Consider the following 20,971-nt stretch of genomic DNA (forward strand, 5'->3'; position numbering starts at 1 on the left):
AAAGCGTAAAAAAAAGGATTTCCTTGTGTAAATTTTTAATGCTGCACATGATAAAGCAAGTTTATGCAAATGGTATCGAACCTTGTTTTTCCAGGTTGTTCTTGCTGAAATGCTGAATCTCATTGTGCAAGCTTTATGGGCAACTGATCGATGATGTCCAATGTGTTTGTTTGGACTTCGGAGCTAATAAGAATATTAAATTTATTTTTTTATTTTTGAGGGAATCATGACCGATTCTTTTGCTGTTATCAGCAAGCAATAGATCACCATTGCAGCATTCTGTTCCTGCAGGGGAAGACAGAGTCCAGTGCTGCTAAAGCTCACAGAAAATGTCAATGACATCACAGATGACATCACTGCATTCCTCAAGTAACTAAAGTGAAAAAGACTGTTCCTCGTACCATTCTACGTTGATTTCTGCAGCCCTTCTATGTCATTGCACTAATCCCAATGCATACAGTATCTCACAAAAGTGAGCACACCCCTTACATTTTTGTAAATATTTTGTTATATTTTTTCATTAGACAACACTGAAGAAATTACACTTTGCTACAATGTAAAGTAGTGAGTGTACAGCTTGTTTAACAGTGTAAATTTGCTGTCCCCTCAAAATAATGCAACACACAGCCTTTAATGTCTAAACCGCTGGCAACAAAAGTGAGTACACCCCTAAGTGAAAATGTCCAAATTGGGCCCAAAGTCTCAATATTTTGTGTGGCCACCATTATTTTCCAGCACTGCCTTAACCCTCTTGGGCATGGAGTTCACCAGAGCTTCACAGGTTGCCACTGGAGTCCTCTTCCACTCCTCCATGATGACATCATGGAGCTGGTGGATGTTAGAGACTTTGCGCTCCTCCACCTTCCGTTTGAGGATGCCCCACAGATGTTCAATAGGGTTTAGGTCTGGCGACATGCTTGGCCAGTCCATCACCTACACCCTCAGCTTCTTTGGCAAGGCAGTGGTCATCTTGGAGGTGTGTTTGGGGTCGTTATCATGTTGGAAAACTGCCCTGCGGCAGCGGTCTCCGAAGGGAGGGGATCATGCTCTGCTTTAGTATGTCACAGTAGATGTTGGCATTCATTGTTCCCTCAATGAACTGTAGCTCCCCAGTGCAGCACTCATGCAGCCCAAGACCATGACACTCCCACCACCATGCTTGACTGTAGGCAATACCCACTTGTCTTTGTACTCCTCACCTGGTTGCCGCCACACACGCTTGACACAATCTGAACCAAATAAGTTTATCTTGGTCTCATCAGGCCACAGGAAATAGTTCCAGTAATCCATGTCCTTAGTCTGCTTGTCTTCAGCAAACTGTTTGCGGGCTTTCTTGTGCATCATCTTTAGAAGAGACTTCCTTCTGGGACGACAGCCATTCAGACCAGTTTGATGCAGTGTGCAACGTATGGTCTGAGCACTGACAGGCTAACCCCCCCCAGCCCTTCAACCTCTGCAGCAATGCTGGCAGCACTCATACGTCTATTTCCCAAAGAAAACCTCTGGATATGACGCTGAGCATGTGCACTCAACTTCTTTGGTCGACCATAGCAAGGCATGTTCTGAGTGGAACCTGTCCTGTTAAACTGCTGTATGGTCTTGGCCACTGTCGCGGACACTGGCTGCAAGGACCTTTTTCTGTCCACATTCACCCTGTTATTTGGTATTGCTATATTAATCTTTTTTTGTTACATTTTTGAGAGACTTGCCCAAAGACTATTCTTGGTTGTTAATTCTGAACAATGCATGATTCTTGAAAGAGCTGATCACATTGACCTGCGCAGACGAACTGTCTGGTCACCAGGGCTGCCTTAAGTGTTGTGCTAATTAACATGTTAATTATATTATTGTCTTTTAAGTTTTGCTAGAGGGGAGGGGGGGAAGTATCCATGAGTCAGCCCTACCTTGTTATCTAACCCCTTGTGTTAAATGTGTATAAAAAGGCTGTATTCTGTCTAATAAAGCATTCAAGATTCTACAAGCTATTTTCGGCTAGACTTGTATGCAATGCAACTATAATAATATCTCTGTGATGGTTAGACTGGAGGAAGTGGTATTACTGACGGAAGCACTCAGCTGAGTGTGGGATTGGATCCATCACAGCCACCATGCTGCAGCTCAGTTTCAGGGTCTTGGCAATCTTCTTACAGCCTAGGCCATCTTTATGTAGAGCAACAATTCTTTTTTTCTGATCCTCAAAGAGTTATTTGCCATGAGGTGCCATGTTGAACTTCCAGTGACCAGTATGAGAGAGTGAGAACGATAACACCAAATTTAACATACCTGCTCCCCATTCACACCTGAGACCTTGTAACACTAATGAGTCGCATGATACTGGAGAGGGAAAATGGCTAATTGGGCCCAATTTGGACATTTTCACTTAGGGATGTACTCACTTTTGTTGCCAGCGGTTTATACATTAATGGCTGTGTGTTGAGTCATTTTGAGGACAGCTAATTTACACTGTTATACAAGGTGTACACTCACTACTTTACACTGTAGCAAAGTTTCATTTCTTCAGTGTTATATCTTTTCATGTGACAATAAAATATTTACAAAAATGTGAGTGTACTCACTTTTGTGAGATATTGTATATACAGTACAGTAATACTATATATATGATATATGTTTACTTATTTATAGCAATGTGTTGTTGTTCAGTAGGTTTGATACAATCAGATTTAGATCTGAGCATCCAAGAGGAATACATTTATTGTGGTTAGGTTGTGATGAGGTATATTTAAGACATGATTGATTACTCATTATACATATATTTAGAGATCATAATTGTTGATATTCCATGTTTTAAAGCTGTATTAAACTCAAAAGCAAACATTTATTATATTGCAGCTTACCAATTCTTAGATGTGATAGCTGCATTCATTTTTTCTTTTTAGGCTTTCTTTCTTCCATTTTCATCTAGTGATCTGGCCAGTAAGTCTGTTGTTTAACAAGAGATCAAGCACTTTTTCCGGTGTACCAGTTTATAGGGATGAGACAAATCATTCATCACTGACAGAGGTGCTTACAATCATCAGCTTTTATTTATTCATGCAAAACCTTTATCCCAAAAGGAAATTAAACTGCTTGCTGTAATTGATTATAAAGTGTGAGCTGGAGTTTGGCTTGCATTTGTTAGTGTATTTAGTGCATTTGTTAGTACATTTAACACTGCTCTCTCTCCAGACTAACAATGCCACTGTCTGCTGTTGTTCCCTTTTCCACTATAATACAGGAGGTATGTTACTGGCCAGATCACCAGGTGAAAACAAACATTTTTGGATTTGGGTTTAATACCGCTGTTTTTTTTCAACAACCATTTTTTTTATACAACCAAAAAATGTAAATAAAATGCCATCATTCAACAAAATCAATCCATTTAAGAAAATGATAAAAATAATAAAAAGTCCATTATTAGTAGTCCTTATAAACTCCAACCACTGTGCCTTCTGAAAAAAAGTGCTTAAATGATGCCTTCAATTCGTGCACCACAGCTAGTGTATACATAATGGACATGTACCAGTAATACATAATGAATGCGCTTTTGATAACTTGGGGTATTACCCGTTTTCAAGTAGCAGTTGAAAAGGTCCACACACGTGTTGCTTAATGGAAAAGACCAGCCACTGGCCTCACAGATTCCTTTTCTCTCTCCCCAACAGCCCAGACCCAAAAAAGATGTAACGTTTTCAAAATAGTGTAATTCCATTTTTTTTTAAATAGAACGAATTAAAAACAATATTGCACTTACATTTTATGGTGCTCAGGTCAGCACCAACATAGACAGCCTGTTTTGTATTTATTCCTGCAGGCCGCTCGGACGAGCTGGCGTGCGTTTCACCGATCAGAAGTGCTATCCAAAACCAACAGAAAGTGACATCACAGATGGCGGTCGCACAGCCTCAATGCATTTTGCATACCAGCGTCATCAGGAAGCTCAAGCAGGTATGTGACATCACTTCCTGTTGGGTTTGGATAGCACTTCTGATCGATGGAACCCACACCGGCTCGTCTGAGCGGCCTGCGGGATTAAATACAAACCAGGCTGTCTAAGTTGGTGCTGGCCTGACCACCATAAAATGTAAGTGCAATATTGTTTATAATTTGTTCTATTTATTAAAAGAAAAAGGAATTACATTATTTTGGAAACTTTACATCTTTTCTGGGTCTGGGCTGCTGGGTTGAGAGAAAAGGAATCTTTGAGGCAAGTTGCTGGTCTTTCCTTTAGGCAACACGTGTGTGGACCTTTTCAACTGCTACTCGAAAACGGTTAATACCCCAAGTTATCGAAGGCGCACTCATTATGTATTGCTGGTTAGGGTCCAGTCTGTAAAACAAGTGGTGGAGCACGAATTGAAGGCATCATTTAAGCACTTTTTTTCAGAAGGCACGGTGGTTGGAGTTTATAAGGACTATTATCTATGGACTTTTTATTATTTTTATCATTTTCTTAAATGGATTGATTTTTCTGACTGATGGCATTTTATTTACATTTTTTGGTCGTGTGGTAGTGCCTTACTTTTACATTTTTTATTATTATGAGGTGATTATTCACTTAAAGGGGCAGCTTCATATTTTTTATTGTCATATTTTAATTTATTTTTTCACTTTTAGGTTGGCGCCAATCTTACTCACTTTTTTTGTTTTCGTTCAACCAGAGGGTTGAACAAAAAAAAGGGCCAATTCCCCCATCCACACATTCAATGTGGACAGGGGAATAATTCCTGCTGAGCTTGTGTATTCTGACAGTAGGAAGCTTACCCCATTGCATCAGAATACAATGATCAGTGTTGGCGGCTCTGGCCAACGGCACTGATCACTCAGGAAAAAAACAGACAGACTGGTTGTACACAAGTCGATCGACAGAGGGACAATCAGGGATTCCCTCATTTTGGAGGGATTTCATTTCACTTCATGTTTTGCCTTTGGGACAAGAAGTGAAGGGAAATCTCCCCAATGGGATACATATGGCAAAAAGAAAAAACTGACAGAGGTTACAACCCTCCCTTAGTCTTTTTTAAAATGAAAAAAAAAAGTGTTGCCTTTGGTTCTACTTTAATTCCAATCATTTTTAATATAAGGCTTAGTGGCAAAGGATTGAATAACCCACACCTGAGGTATGAGTTAGATGCATGCCCAAGGTCGGACTTTAAAGGCATAGTAAACAATAAGGATATGAAAAAATATTAATATTTATTGAAACATAGATGTAAATATACATATGGTATGAAAGGGGACAATGAAAAAAGGTTAAAAATCATATATATAAAGATACATAATATATGATGTGAGCCCTAGTGCGTCAACGTGTTTCGCTGTTAAGCTTCTTCAGGACACATTGGGGATTTGATTGCAAGAAAAGGAAAAGGTCTCACTATCTTGCAAGAGAGTCAACCTTGTTCAACAAGTGGTCAAAAAGGGAAAATTTCCAATAAAGGAAAGGGTGGCTCAAAGCAAGAGCAAATCACATCACGAGGATCCAAAAGAGCCGACTGTTGGCTCATAACGACGGGTATCCTAATGTATCCACCTAAGATATTGAATGGAGAACAGCAAACAGCCATACAAGGGTTGTTTAACTATGAGAGGAAATAGTCCTTCAGTCCAGTGTGACCAATAAGGAGGCCCAGCTATACCCAAATAAAATATTCAACAACGATCCAAGCCAAATTGCTGTCATTCAAAAAAGTTGCAAAAAATAAAAGGTCTGCAGTCACCAGTGATACACCTCCATCACTATATACATATGCAAAAAAAAAGAGCGCGTCGCCCTGGGACTTTTAATGAGGTTAAAATGCATTAAGATAAAAAACCTTCTGACTTTACAACCACTTTAACCACTTGCCGACCGCCGCATGCCGATATATATCAGCACAATGGCAGCAGTGGGCAAATGGGCGAACCTGTACATCCCCTTTAATTGGCGAGGCTAGTGGGTGCATGCACGTGTACAGGGTAACCATGCCCACGGGACTGGTGGACTTGATGTCCGCAGTCTCCCGGCGATCGTGTCACGGAACCGCAGAACGGGGAAGTGCCTATGTAAACAAGGAATTCCCCCATTCTGCCTTGTGACATGACAGCGATGACTGCTCCTTGTCATCAGGAGCAGTCATCGCTGTCATGTGAGTAGAAGCCCATCCCCCCACAGTTAGAATCACTCCCTAGGACACACCTAACCCCTTGATCGCCCCCTAGTGGTTAACCCCTTCCCTGCCAGTGTCATATACACAGTAATTAGTGCATTTTATAGCACTGATCGCTGTATAAATGACAATGGTCCCAAAATAGTGTCAAAAGTGTCCGATGTGTCTGCCATAAGGTCGCAGTCCTGATAAAAATAGCAGATCACTGCCATTTCTAGTTAAAAAAAAAGATTAATAATAAAAATGCCATAACACTATCCCCTATTTTGTAGACGCTATAACTTTTGCGCAAACAATCAATATACGCTTATTGCGATTTTTTTACCAAAAATATGTAGAAGAATACATATTGGCCTAAACTGAGGAAAAAAATTGTTTTTTTTATATATTTTTTGGGGGATATTTATTATAGCAAAAAGTAAAAAATATTGCTTTTTTTTCAAAATTGTCACTTAAAAACCGCAGAGGTGATCAAATACCACCAAAAGAAAGCTCTATTTGTGGGAAAAAAGGATGTCAATTTTGTTTGGGTGCAACATCGCGCAATTGTCAGTTAAAGCGACGCAGTGCCAAATCGCAAAAAGTGCTCTGGTCAGGAAGGGGGTAAAATCTTCCAGGGCTGAAGCGGTTAAACATCCACAGTTTTGGGGCTTTTGGGGTGCTTGATAAGAAAATTAAAGGCACCTCTATTTGCCTTTATTTAACTATTTCTGTCAGTTAACCTTAATCTCTGTTCAGACTCATGTCTTTGCTTTCAAAATATTCACGGAAACATCTAACATAACATAGTAACTTTAATAGTAATATATTCTTCTTGCCATAAAAGATCATATTGAATGATTATAATGAATGATTTAGTAAGGCTGCTTTCACACTGAGGCACTTTACAGGCACTATAGCGCTAAAAATAGCGCCTGCATAGCGCCTGTAAAGAGCCTCTCCTCTCACTCCAGTGTGAAAGCCCGAGGGCCACTGGAGCAGTGCGCTGGCAGGATGCCAAAAAAAGTCCTGCAAGTCGCATCTTTGAGGCGCTGTAGGAGCTGTGTATACACCTAAGGCTACTTTCACACTGGGGCATTGGAGACGTTGGCGGTAAAGCGCTGCTATTTTTTTTCACTTTTTGCCACTAGTGGGGCGCTTTTAACCCCCCGCTAATGGCCGAAAAAGGGTTAAATGCGCCCGGCTCTTCGGCGGAACTGCCCATTCATTTCAATGGGCAGGGGCGCTGTAGGAGCGGTGCATACAGGCGATATTTTTAGCGCTATAGCGCCTGTAAAGCGCCTCAGTGTGAAAGCAGCCTTACAATTTATGAAAGATACATTTCCTTGTCAAAAGAAGTTTATTGAGTATACAATATTATAAAGATACATAAAGTAAGTTTACAAGGATCTATAAAGTAAGCTCATTGTTTTACAGTAGGGTTTATATAGGTAAATATCATGAAATTTCAAATATTAAACATTGGGTTCACGTAAACCTAAATTAAAGATATATATAATTTCCTTAGTTGCTTTTGTAGGTATTTAAATGATTTATACCTACTATACATATTGTTTACAGGTAGAGTGTATATAGGTCAAATAAATTCTGATAATGAGCTTTAATCGTAAGGTGGAGAAAAGGAAAGAGAAAGAAGAAAAAGGGTAGAAAGGTAGAGGTATGGTCCACAAGGTTGTCCCGCTCGTCAGTTTATTATTCTTTTTAGTTCTCTTTGAAGCCTTAGAATGGGTGTCTCTGTAAGTCATTTAATCTGTTACCATGGCAACAGGACAGAGTCATTGAAATTTGACAGGAACTGTTGTTTTATCCAAGGATGCCAAAGTTTTTCAAATTTTGGAATTTGATTTTGATCGATGGCTACCATCTTAGCATGGGACATTGTATTATTCATTCTGTGAATTGTTTCTGCTAGTACCAATGTAGGAGATTTCCATGCCTTGGCCACTGTTTGTTTTGCAGCCGTTATTAGTTGGATCATAAGTTTGAATTGAGAGAGTGTTAACCATTCCGGTTTTAGATTAAGTAAAGTTATATATGGATCTGGTTGTATTATTTTTTAAAATATTTTAGATGCAATCACGAAGACTTCCTTCCAGAAGGTTTGGATTACTGGGCACGTCCACCATATGTGTAAATATGTGCCTATTTCTGGGCATCCTCGAAAACAAAGAGTTGAGGTATTAGGTGAATATTTTGCCACTCTAGCGGGTACAAGGTACCAGCGAGTTAGGACTTTATAATTTGTCTCCAGTGCTAAGATGTTGGGTGAAGATGACTTAGATGTGAGCCATATATTAGACCAGTCCGTGTCTTCTAAAGTTCGTCCCAGGTCCTCCTCCCACCTCTGAACGTAAGAGGGTCTATTAAGATTTACTACTCCATATAATTGATTATAAAGTGATGAAATTGTACCTTTAGCTAATGGATCTTTTGTACAGATTGATTCAAAAATGGATAATTGGGATAATGGTGTATCCCCCTTTAGGAATGGTGTATAGAAATTTTTGATTTGGAGATATCTAAATATCTCAGAGTTTGGTAGATCATATTTTTCTCTAAGCGATGGGAATGAAAGGAATGATTTAGATGCTATGAAGTCATTTAGTATGAAAGATACATTTCATACTATAGGCAAAGCACCCCTATGACTATGTTCACTAACCATCATTGCTTTAGATGTCCTTAAACAGATATAAATCACAGAATAATGCAGCACTTACCTAGACAGCAATAGTTGGCCTTTTAGATTTAAATCAGCAGGGCAGTCATCGGAGCGACAATTCCTTTCAAAGAACGTCTACAAAAAAAAAATAAAACAGACTACATTATTAACAGTAGTTCAAATAACACTATAAATAAGACTCGGTGAATGCTTATCGGGAGGTGCTGAAGCTTCACTGAACATTCAGAGTAAGTGATGAATTGACTTTCAGTGGAAAACATGCCCTGATGACTTAAATGTATGACTGACTTTTAAAAGTTTCATTTTAATGTGATTAGCATCTACATAGAGATCAGCGAGCACTACTAACAGTCATGTCCACTGAACAAATTCATTCGAAGCTGAATGCAACTCAAAATGAGCTTACCATTTCTGAAAAGAAAATTCCTTACTAATGTAAAAATGTAAGAAATTAGAATATTTCAAAATGATTCCTTAGATGAAATAGATGTTTGGACCAGCATTCAGTGATAATTGTATGGATTAATGAAGGGGAACTTTAACCCCCCACTTACCAGATGCTCGTTTGTCCTTAAAGCAGAACTCCGCTCAAAAGGGGAAGTTTCACTTTAAGGCCTCCTCCCCCACTCCTCTTATCGTTGTTTTTTTTTCCGGGGGGGGGCAGGTTTTAACCGGTACCCGCTTCCACTTCTGCTCAGATAGCCGACGCCCCCCCCCCTCTCCCTGCAGTGCTCTGGCACATGTCACAGGTCCCAGATGACTGTGGGACAACAGTTGAGTTGTCACAGTCGAGTGCCCATAGCTAAGATGCTGGCATAGAGGACCAAAGATGCCCCCCCCCCCCCTGGGTTTGCACAGTGCTGGATCCTGGTACAAGTGAGTGTTTAGTAAAATCCTCCTATATGAGTTGTACCTGTTTATCCATCTTTCCCCTACAGCCATTTAAAGTGCAGAATTTACACAGTATCTCTAAGCTCTCATAAGCAGGTAGCGGAGAGCTGAAGTTACAGCAGTGAAGAGAGCTCTGATTGCTGATTGGAGGGAAGGGACACACCCCCTTCACACAGCACACAGGAACAGAGCTGAGGCTATCAATCAGCTGGAGCTCCCTCCCATCTCCATTTTTCTCTTGGTGTCAGGAATACTTGTCAGAAGTGATTCATGCTAATAGCAGAGGAATGAGGCAATGGACAGAAATGACACTTAGTGCTCTGGATAGACACACACACATTACAGAGGGATATGTTTTGTTCATATGTCATGTCTGAGGTTTACAGCCACTTTAAAAGTCAGCAACCACAGTTTTTGTAGTTGCTGGCTGTTAATTTTCATAAAACTGACTGGAGCCCCTCTTTATTTCAGATACTTACACACCCAGCAGAATTTGCATTTTCCTGGTTTGATCTGCTTCATCTTGGTCCATAATGTCCTCTGAGGGAGGCTGCTTCTTCTAAGTTTAGTCAGCCACCTCCCAATGAGGCACTGACAGGCCTGCCCTCTGCTTCTTTCATGAATTGGAGCCAATGCACGTCACATATCCCGGGAGGCTCCAGGAACGCAGCACGTCATTCTGACCCAGGCCAGAATAAAGGAGGGGGGCAGGCCAGAATGTGAACAATGAAAAATAGGCAAATAAACAGCAAAATAAAAAGGGGGGGTTGGAGGGTAGGAAAGTAAATTTTTTGAGTCAAGTTCCACTTTAATCTATTTGGAAACTGCAATGAGCACCAGCTAATATTCTGTTTCATGTGCTGGCAGTACTTTAACGTCTTGTGTGTAATTTTGTTCTGGCTCCCAAAACTTCAGTCACTCTGAGTTTACTGTGCAATTTAATTACGATGAAAAATGCTACCGAAAAATTAAACTAAGCCAAAAGTTAAGTGGATATCCTATTGCTTAGAAAAGCAAAGCTGTTAGGTTTCTGCACAATCCAAGATGAGCTGAAAGAAAGGAAGTGTTTCATATCCACAATGTGAATTGTTCATATTCTTAAATAATCTGCAACTTTTACTGAAAAATCTTTTTGGCAGTGACTTCGTTATTGGCTCTATCTTCATTTCAGTAGATGGTATCTGCCAATTTATGAGGGTTCCAGGTGTAAGCCCTCCTTTCTGTCCCCAGTCCTCAATGACTGATGGTCAGGTCAACTAACAAACAGCTCATCAATTCTCAATATCTGTTGCCCAAAAAGTACACTCAGACTACCTTATCACTATACAGCTCAAGTTGAAATGTTCCTACTTTCCACAAAACCTGCTAATTTTCTTCCAGATTGAGTTCTCACAAACAGCAATCAAATAAAGTGATTTGTCTAGCTATATTCTTGCCATTTATTATTGCTGAGTAAAGCTAATTAAGCAGTTTTAAAAATTCTGCTGTACACAGTCACAAGATTGTCAAGCCATCTCATTGTTCATCAGATTGGCATTAGTCCATGCAGAATGTTCAGCAATTTGTACCTTATGCCAGATTTTTGCCTGGAATCATTAATGTTAAACTTTAAACATAATATCTGTACAATTTTGATTTAGTTATATCCTCAAACCACAGATAAATAGAATAATATCTGTGTATAGGGTATATCATTGAAAAAAATACAATAATAATCATAAAATAAGGCTCCTTCCTGATAGCAGAATAAGGAAAGGAGGTCTTCCGTTTCTTGCCCATTGTAGATCTTTCTGCTTGTTTTTCCCACATATGCTAACTTGGGCAGTACACCACTACTTTAATTTAATGGGGTGATTTGCTTAAAGTAAATAGTCTGTTCATTTTGGAAGGGAGGTTGTACTTTGCAAGGGTACTATCCATTACCCTGAGCTTGGTGAATGAGGTAAAGTTCTGCTGACTTCCATCATGCAATCACATGCAAATTAAAATGCTGTTTTTTTGTTTTTTTTCATGCACGTAATTGGGCATTCTTTGCAAATTGAAATTTCACCACATTCACCAAATTCCCTTGCAAAGTAAACACCCTATATGCCTTTGATAACTCAACCCCAATGTATTAGTATATATGACATGAGGATATATCAGCAGAAGAATGTCATAAAGGAAACCCACCCAAAGGTTATAAGATGTGATAATCTTTACTGCAAGCTTCCAAATTTCATATAAACAATCTAGGTCATGGCCAAATTCACAGTTCCCAAAAGCAAATAATTTACAGTAACAAGTCAATCCTTGCTAGGACTTTTTAAACAAAAGATTTCCACTCTAATTTCAGAACAAACCAGGTGAATAGCTATTACTTTCTACTGCACTCATCTATAGAATAAACCTGAATAGAGCACTTAGCACGTACTATGTTGGCTGAATGGTAATACTGGTAATTACTTTTTTGGCAAGGCCTCTGACTGTCCCTCTGGGGAGCACCACTCCTCTAGTGCACTACCCATGCAGACTTTCCCAACACCTGCAGTCAAGAGGAACACAATGGACTGCAACTGCCAATAAACTCAAACCTGCTTAAAGCAGAGGTAAACTCCTAAAAAAATTGCTGATGGGTAGGCTTTTTATGACAGAGAAGACTCTGTTGGTCTCTTCTGTTATAATTTTTCTGAGTGTTCACTGAGCCATACATAATGGGGAGTTACATCTTCACAACCTGGCCAATCAAGATGACTGAAGACTCCTAACCCAGAATAAGACAAAGGGAAGAAGAAAGCACCTGTGAAGAGGGTGACTTTGGCTGTGGCATCACTGGAGAAAGTAAGCACCACAATGTGCAAATTTGCTAAGTGTGCTTGAACATTATGGCACAATCTTCCACACAAACAGGCCCCTAATGTCTTGATACTCCTTACCACAAGATCTTGGATCCTTTCCCAGAGTCTCTTGCCACCAAACACAATAAAGACAGATTTCTGAAGCTGTGGGATATCCCATATAGAGCAGGCTGGTATACAGTGCTTTACAGCGTTACACTTTTTCCACATTTTGTTATGTTACAGCCTTATTCCAAAATTAATTCAATTCATTACAATACACCAAAATGATAATGTGAAAGACGTTTGTTTGAAATCTTTGCAAATGTATTAAAAATAAAAAACATGAAGCACCTTTGGCACCAATTACAGCCTCAAGTCTTTTTGAGTATGATGCTACAAGCTTGGCACACCTATTTTTGGGCAGTTTCTCCCATTCTTCTTTGCAGGACCTCTTGGGTTCAAAGCTGGGCTCTGGCTGGGCCACTCAAGGACATTCACAGAGTTGTCCCATAGCCACTCCTTTGTTATCTTGGCTGTGTGATTAGGCTCGTTGTCCTGTTGGAAGATGAACCTTCACCCCAGTCTGAGATCCAGAGCGATCTGGAGCAGGTTTTCATCAAGGATGTCTCTGTACCTTGCTGCATCAATCCTGACTAGTCCCCCAGTTCCTTGCGCTGAAAGACATTCACACAGCATGATGTTGCCACATCCATGCTTCACTGTAGGGATTGTATTGGCCAGGTAATGAGCGGTGCCTGGTTTCATCCAGACATCCATTCAGGCCAAAGAGTTCAATCTTTGCTTCATCAGACCAGAGAATTTTGTTTCTCATGGTCTGCAAGTCCTTCAGGTGCCTTTTGGCAACCTCCAGGCAGGCTGTCTTGTGTCTTTTCGTGTGGAGTGGCTTCCATCTGGCCACTCTACCACCCAGGCCTGATTGGTGGAGTGCTGCAGAGATGGTTGTTTTTCTAGAAGGTTCTCCTCTCTCCACAGAGAAATGCTGGAGCTCTGTCAGAGTGACCATCAGGTTCTTGGTCACCTCCCTGACTAAGGCCCTTCTCCCCCGATCGCTCAGTTTAGTCGGGCGGCCCACTCTAGGAAGAGTCCTGGTGGTTCCAAACTTCTTCCATTTATGAATGATCGAGGCCACTGTGCTCATTAGGACCTTCAATGCTGCAGAAATGTTTCTGTATCCTTCCCAAGATCTGTGTCTTGATACAATCCTGTCTTGGAGGTCTACAGACAATTCATTGGACTTCATGGCTTGGTTTGTGCTCTGACATGCACTGTTAACTGTGGGACCTTATATAGACATGTCCAATCAACTGAATTTACCACAGGTGGACTCCAATCAAGTTGCAGAAACATTTCAAGGATGATCAGTGGAAACAGGATGCACCTGAGCTCAATTTTGAGTGTCATGGCAAAGGCTGTGAATACTTATGTACATGTGATTTTTTAGTTTTTTGTTTTTAATAAATTTGCAAAGATTTTAAACAAACTTCTTTCACATTGTCATTATGGGGTATTGTTTGTAGAATTTTGAGGGAAATAGTGAATTTAATTCACTTTGGAATAAGGCTGTAACACAACAAAATATGGAAAAAAGTGAAGCGATGTGAATACTTTCTGGATGCACTGTATGTCCACAAGCAAACAAGATCTGTTTGTGTGTTTCTCGACAGATCTTGTTTGCTTGTGGACATACAGAAACATAGTATGTCATTTAAAACAAGGCCACTGACAGGCTACAGGCCTATTCATTTTAATCTTTCCCTAAGTTTACTTGTAATACATACTTAAAATCTTAAAATTTCATTTTTAGTGGCTAAAAACCCAACTCCAGGAACAGTGTTTTTCATAAAAAAAAAAAAAAAAAAATATATATATATATATATATATATATATATATATATATATATATATATATATATATATATATATATATGTTTCATGACTAGATGATTCCCTTAATGATTTCTCAATGAAATAGCTATTACTAAATCCAACTGAGCTAGTGCCAATGAGTACAGCACTAGCTACACTTCCGGCACCCTGCTATATCGGAACTGGGTCTTCAATAGACACCAATTTCGGTGTTGTGCCTCTGTCTGCTCCTTTTGCTGTTCCATTCACAAAGCATAGCCCCAGCATAATCACTGTACTGTATTTTGTGAATGGCACAGCAGGGAGAGGGGGTGGAAACACAATAACTGGTGTTTATCACAGACCTTATTCCAGTGCAGCAGAGAGCCGGAAATGTGCATCCTCCCTATACTTTCAGGAACCAGCTCAGGAAGCTTAATAACAGCTATTTCAGAAAGAAATCACTGATGGATTCAATATATCATAGCAAATATGAATACTTTTTGAAAAATGATCCTGTGCCTAGAGTTGGACTTTAAAACAGTTATTACTATTTACATCATATGCATCATTTACTTAATGTATCAACTTATTGGTATGATCATGAAGTTCTTTTCTGCTTACTTCTTATATTTAAAGCTGATGGTGGCTTCTGCAATTATTCAATTGATCCAATATTTCACAGACTTGACCAGTGTTTCAGATTAAAAAAAAGGATATCTAGGTTTTAAATTTAATGTTCTAATTTTATAATATTTGGACATTTATACCAAACATACTTTATCTTTTCAACAGTTAAACATGTGTTTTTGAACTATTTCTTCATTTTACTGGAAGCAGATACTCAGAATAAATCCTCCACTAGATATATGTCATCATTTCCTTACATTATTCTTGTAAAGGAACAGTCAGATAATTAATAGAGAGCTAAACTGAACAACATCTGAAAAAGGCACATCTTGTGTTTCCTACATAAAACATCTGTTTTTTTTTTAACTTTAGACACAATGCTCTTCATCAGATGTACTTTACACTAAGGGTGGATTTACTAAAGGCAAATAGATTGAGCACTTAGGAAGTGCCATTGCACTCATTTGCCCCAGAGCTTAGTGAATGTGGCAAAGCTTTGCTTTGTAAAAAAATACCCAATCAGGTGCAAGGGAAATAAAAAAAGACTTTTGCTTTCACATGATGATCTGCATGGAAATCTGCAGAGCTTCACCATATTCACTAAGCTTTGGGGCAAATGAGTGCAACTGTACTTTCCAAGTGCACTGGGTAGTTGCCTTTAGTAAATCTGCCCTATGCAACTAAAGCTGGCCATAGACAGAGTGATTTTCTTTCCTGCAATGCACCAGGAAAACACAATGGCTCCATAGGAGGGAGTCAGTGTTGATGGGGGAATCAAGCTATTTTCCTGTGGTTGCAGGAAAGAAAATCACTCTGTCAATGGCACACAGTGATTGCTGCTAGCAGCTGTAATAGTGGCTAGCAATAATTGCATGTAAAACCCAACAGGCTGGTTATACCCAAGTTCATTGATCGATCAACTTGGGTATTTTCAGCCTGCCCATACATGGTTCAAATCCCGGCCGGTCACTGCTGAACCAGCTGAAATTCCAACCGCCTATGGTCAGCCTAAGGCTGCCCAAAAATGAGACAATTTTCTGCCTATTTTGATGAAAATTTGACAAAGCAGTGCCATAAATGGCTTGTTTCATTTACAAAAATGATAAAATAACCGATTACTTGTAAGATAAAACAAATTTTCCAGCATGACAGTAAATTGTCATCAGCAAACTACTGTAAGCAAAACATTATCAATGTGAATAATTGCACAAGTGGTGGTCTGTGCAACTGTTGTGCCATCTATATAAAAATGTTACACAAATGGCACATATAGTCACGGAAACAGTTTTCAATAAAATTATTTGATTTGTAAACTGTGATTCTTTTAATTTTTTATGATTTTTAAGATTTTTTTGGTTTGTACATAACTTATTTGTTTAGTCAAAGCTTCACCACATTAGACTGGGAAAACATATCTCCAAACCACCACCTAGGCTGTAGTATTTTGAACCTGCATTCCTTCTAAGAAAGCAGAACAACTCTGCAGAAAATATGTATCACAATATTGCAAAACAATAGTTTGATTTTTGATCTATTCACCAGCTTAATTTCATGTTTCAATTAATGAAAATAAGCCATTTTGCCTAGAAAAGCACTCAGTTCATTTCAAATTTGCATTTACTCAAATATATAATATACACACACAGTATATCACAAAAGCGAGTACACCCCTCACATTTTTCAAAATATTTTATTATATCTTTTCATGTGACAACACTGAAGAAATGACACTTTGCTACAATGTAAAGTAGTGAGTGTACAGCTTGCATAACAGTGTAAATTTGCTGTCCCATCAAAATAACTCAACACACAGCCATTAATGTCTAAACCACTGGCAACAAAGGTCAGTACATCCCTTAGTGTTACAAGGTCTCAGGTGTCAATGGGGAGCAGGTGTGTTAAGTTTGGTGTTTTCGCTCACACTCTCTCCTACTGGTCACTGGAAGTTCAACATGGCACCTCATGGCAAAGAACTCTCTGAGGATCTGAAAAAAAGAATTGTTGCTCTACTTTGCCTAGGCTATAAGAAGATTGCCAAGACCCTGAAACTGAGCTGCAGCACAGTGGACAAGACCATACAGTGGTTTAACAGGACAGGTTCCACTCAGAACAGGTCTCGCCGTGGTCGACCAAAGAAGTTGAGTGCACATGCTCAGCGTTATATCCAGAGGTTGTCTTTGGGAAATAGACGTATGAGTGCTGCCGGCATTGCTGCAGAGGTCTGAAGAAATTACACTTTGCTACAATGTAAAGTAGTGAGTGTACAGCTTGTATAACAGTGTAAATTTGCTGTCCCCTCAAAATAATTCAACACACAGCCATTAATGTCTAAGCCGCTGACAACAAAAGTGAGTACATCCCTAAGTGAAAATTTCCAAAATTGGCCCAATTAGCCATTTTCCCTCTCCGGTGTCCAGTGACTTATTAGTATTACAAGGTCTCAGGTGTGAATGGGGAGCAGGTGTGTTAAGTTTGGTGTTTTCGATCTCACTCTCTCATACTGGTCACTGGAGGTTCAACTTGGCACCTCATGGCAAAGAACTTTCCGAGGATCTGAAAAAAAGATATGTTGCTCTACATAAAGATGGCCTAGGCTATAAGAAGATTGCCAAGACCCTGAAACTGAGCTGCAGCACAGTGGACAAGACCATACAGCAGTTTAACAGGACAGGTTCCACTCAGAACAGGCCTTGCCATGGTCGACCAAAGAAGTTGAGTGCATGTGCTCAGCGCACATTGTACATTGTAGCAAAGTTGACAGGAAAACTCTTCACCCAAGATTAGTCACAATTCAGAGTATTATGGAAAGCAAGAAGATTTATTTCAGTTGTAAAGGTACAAATGGGTGATGCTTACATGCGGAGAAAAAAGCAGAAGTCACACCCAGACACAGGATGTGTGACCTTTTTATAAGATCAACAGACAGAATCTTATTGGCTAAAAGTTCACTGGTGGCTCATGACGCATAACAGCTTTATTGCCAATCGCAGCATCTTTTTACAATCTATTCCCTTATATAGTAAAGTTTTCCAGCCTTAAGCAGTTAGCAATCACTTTATTACTAAAAACAAGTTAAAGCAACATGTCCTTAGAAGCCATTTTAAAAATCAGTCTCCATTTTAGATGCAATAGCCACACACACAAAAGTGTCATTTCTTCAGTGACGTCACATGAAAAGATATAATAAAATATTTACAAAAATGGGAGGGGTGTACTCACTTTTGTGAGATACTATACATACAGTTTTACTGCCCCAAACATGCAAACAAAATTAGTTGTTACGAACTCTGCACAGTTTGTATCTCATCTCATAAAATTCCTTGAATTAAGGCCTCATGCACACAGGATGATAAAATAACATTATGAAAATGCCAGTATCTTTGCAGTGATTTTTTTTTACTTTTTTCAACGTTTTTGTAATAGTGTTCTTTAGCATTTTTTAGCGTTTTTCTGCGTTAGCGTTTTTTAGCGTTTTTTTTTTCAAAAATTTTTTTTTTTCTTTTTTTTTTTTTTACAGTGGTTTAAAAACGTTAAAAAACGTTGGTGAATGACGTTTTTGAGCGTTTTTGAGCTTTTATCAGCGTTAGATCGTTTTTACAGCTGAAAAACGCCTATGCCATTTGCAGCTCAAAAACGCCTAGGTGGGCATGAAGCCAAAGACTAACATAGACAGGCCTTTTTAAGCTGCAAAAAACGCTCAAAAAAGCAGCTGTAAAAACGTCCATGTGCATGAGGCCTAATACTTGAGATTATTTCAGTAAGAGTCTCTGTATATCTATCTATGTGTTTTGTCTGTCTATAATATACTACACATGAAGGTTTTCATTTAACTGCCTGCTGAAATAAAGGGGTGTTAAAACCAAAAACAAATATTTATTAACCTCCCTGGCGGTATGATTATTTCGGATTTTAGGTGCTGAAAGCGGTACAATTATTTTGCATGGAAATTTGGCGTTTTATATTGTAGGTCTGTAAATCTTAACAATAACACACTTAAATCTGTCCAAACCAGAGTCTAGTAGATATCCCGGGTATGATAAAGTTTGAAACACAAAAACATAAATTATAATATAATAAATAAAAATAAATAATTAAAAAAAATTTAAAAAAATAGTAATAAAATAAATTTCCCCACAATTCACTATCGCTCAATTCTGCAAGTGTTCTAATTTACTATCGCTGTTTTCTAGCTGGTCTAAAGCCACTTTTGACGTAAAGGGACACTTTTTGGTTGCTATGGACAATCTCCAGTTTCCAGGCAGAAAGAACAGTGTATATCATGTAAAACTGCATGCAGGGCATGGGCCAGAGCACTGGGGACAAAAGGGATGTGAAATCATTTCATACAGTACTGTAATCTGTAAGATGCTTGCGAGAGAGAGAGAGGTCTTACCTGCCAGATGCTGGGATGCGTGGCTGGCTAAACATGAATACTGTCTGAGAACAGGACTGTTCCTCTTCGCTCCAGTACACCGCTGTGGCCCGCACGCATCCGGGGGAGGCAGGGGTAGGTGAACCTCTATATACACCACCAAAAACAAAAAAAAACCCCAAAAAACCCTCCCCTTCCCCTCCTCTCTCCCCCTTCTCATTGGGGAAGTGTTACATATGAGATACAAGTACCCAGAGAACAGCTTTCCTCATCTATGAACACCAAATCAAACGCCATCTCTCTCACAAGCATTTCTCGCCCCTGGTTGTAATTACCAATGTCTTTTTTGCATAAAAACCAACGGTAACATAACAGATGAACTTTTCTTTTCAACTATGCCCCTGAAGAAGGACTGAAATAAAATGTACCCGAAACGCGTCGGACTTGAAAAGAATTCCACTAGTTAAACGTCATCTGTTACCTGCCAACCAAAATAGATACCACAACCGCTTTGTACTATGTCTATTGTACATGTTTTTGTTGTCTGCAAATGTATGCATTGCTTTTAATACTAGAACGTTTTTGAATAAACATAAATATTGTTTTACTATATACATATATGTGTATTTTCCCATTTTATATAATAACTTTTGCAAGTGCTGGAAAAATCCACTCAGGGGAACCCCCTTTTTTCCTAAAACAATTTATTTAAATAAATCTATCCATGTTAGTATTAACGGAAGACAAAATGTTGAACCAGTATTAAAAAAAGAGTTTCAGCACTGTCCACAGACAATCATGGATTTTCAGTGGAAAATGACAGAATCTGACAGCTCAGCCAGACTTTGCCAAAGCACTGTGTATTATAAACAAAAGAGTATGTTTTATATACAATTATTATCCTGTGTTGGATATTATGGCTGCTACAACCTCTTTGAAGCCACTTTCTATCTATGTATGAGTGCTCCTCATTTTTTTTTTTTACATCAGGATTCCTGGTACCGCAGTAACAGTTGCTTGCGCATTGTGTGTTAGCTGAGTTGTGTTGTCGAAGAAAGGTTGAGTCCCATGCACTAATCACAGGAAAAACCACATAATGCAAATTGTGTTCAGCTGCTGTCTAATGGCAAAGTTTTCAGTTGTGTTGTCACCTTGCCTGCACAAGGAATTTCATGGCAAAACTACTAGATATTATTTTTATGAAAGTTAAAGACTTAGACATATTGAAAATGATCTACATTAACGTGTTAGATTTTAGTGATTTTGGGGTTTATATATTTTATTATTTTTTAACTAGTAGGATCAGTTATTAATCGGGTAGTGCCAGTATAAAAATCCCTCTAGAGTGCCCGTGCTGTTCACGAGACTAGAAAGACACTTAACTGCTAACACCTGTTGCTGTTTCCAGCTGTGCCCGTATTTGTATTCTAGCATGCAGCAGAACACCTTTATTGAATATCCTGAGCAGCCAGCAAGAGATTGAGGCATATATCCTATTACTGGAATTAGATTTCCAAATCTGTGAGAAAGAAATATTAATTTTTTTAAAGTTTTTTTAGGCAAC

At 39.0% G+C, this 20,971-nt stretch overlaps 1 protein-coding gene across 2 annotated transcripts in view; it reads right to left on the reverse strand.

Annotated features, from left to right (window-relative positions):
• ITGA9 (integrin subunit alpha 9) overlaps positions 1-20,971 on the reverse strand; it is a 626,511-nt gene that overhangs the window by 180,477 nt on the left and 425,063 nt on the right. For both annotated transcript variants that reach the window (XM_073630570.1, XM_073630571.1), the window contains exon 17: positions 8,867-8,943. In XM_073630570.1, the coding sequence (XP_073486671.1) occupies positions 8,867-8,943 (77 nt within the window). The remainder of the gene's footprint in view (positions 1-8,866; positions 8,944-20,971) is intronic.

This window comes from Aquarana catesbeiana, linkage group LG05 (genome assembly GCF_042186555.1).
Source record: "Aquarana catesbeiana isolate 2022-GZ linkage group LG05, ASM4218655v1, whole genome shotgun sequence".
NCBI classification, from domain to species: domain Eukaryota; kingdom Metazoa; phylum Chordata; class Amphibia; order Anura; family Ranidae; genus Aquarana; species Aquarana catesbeiana.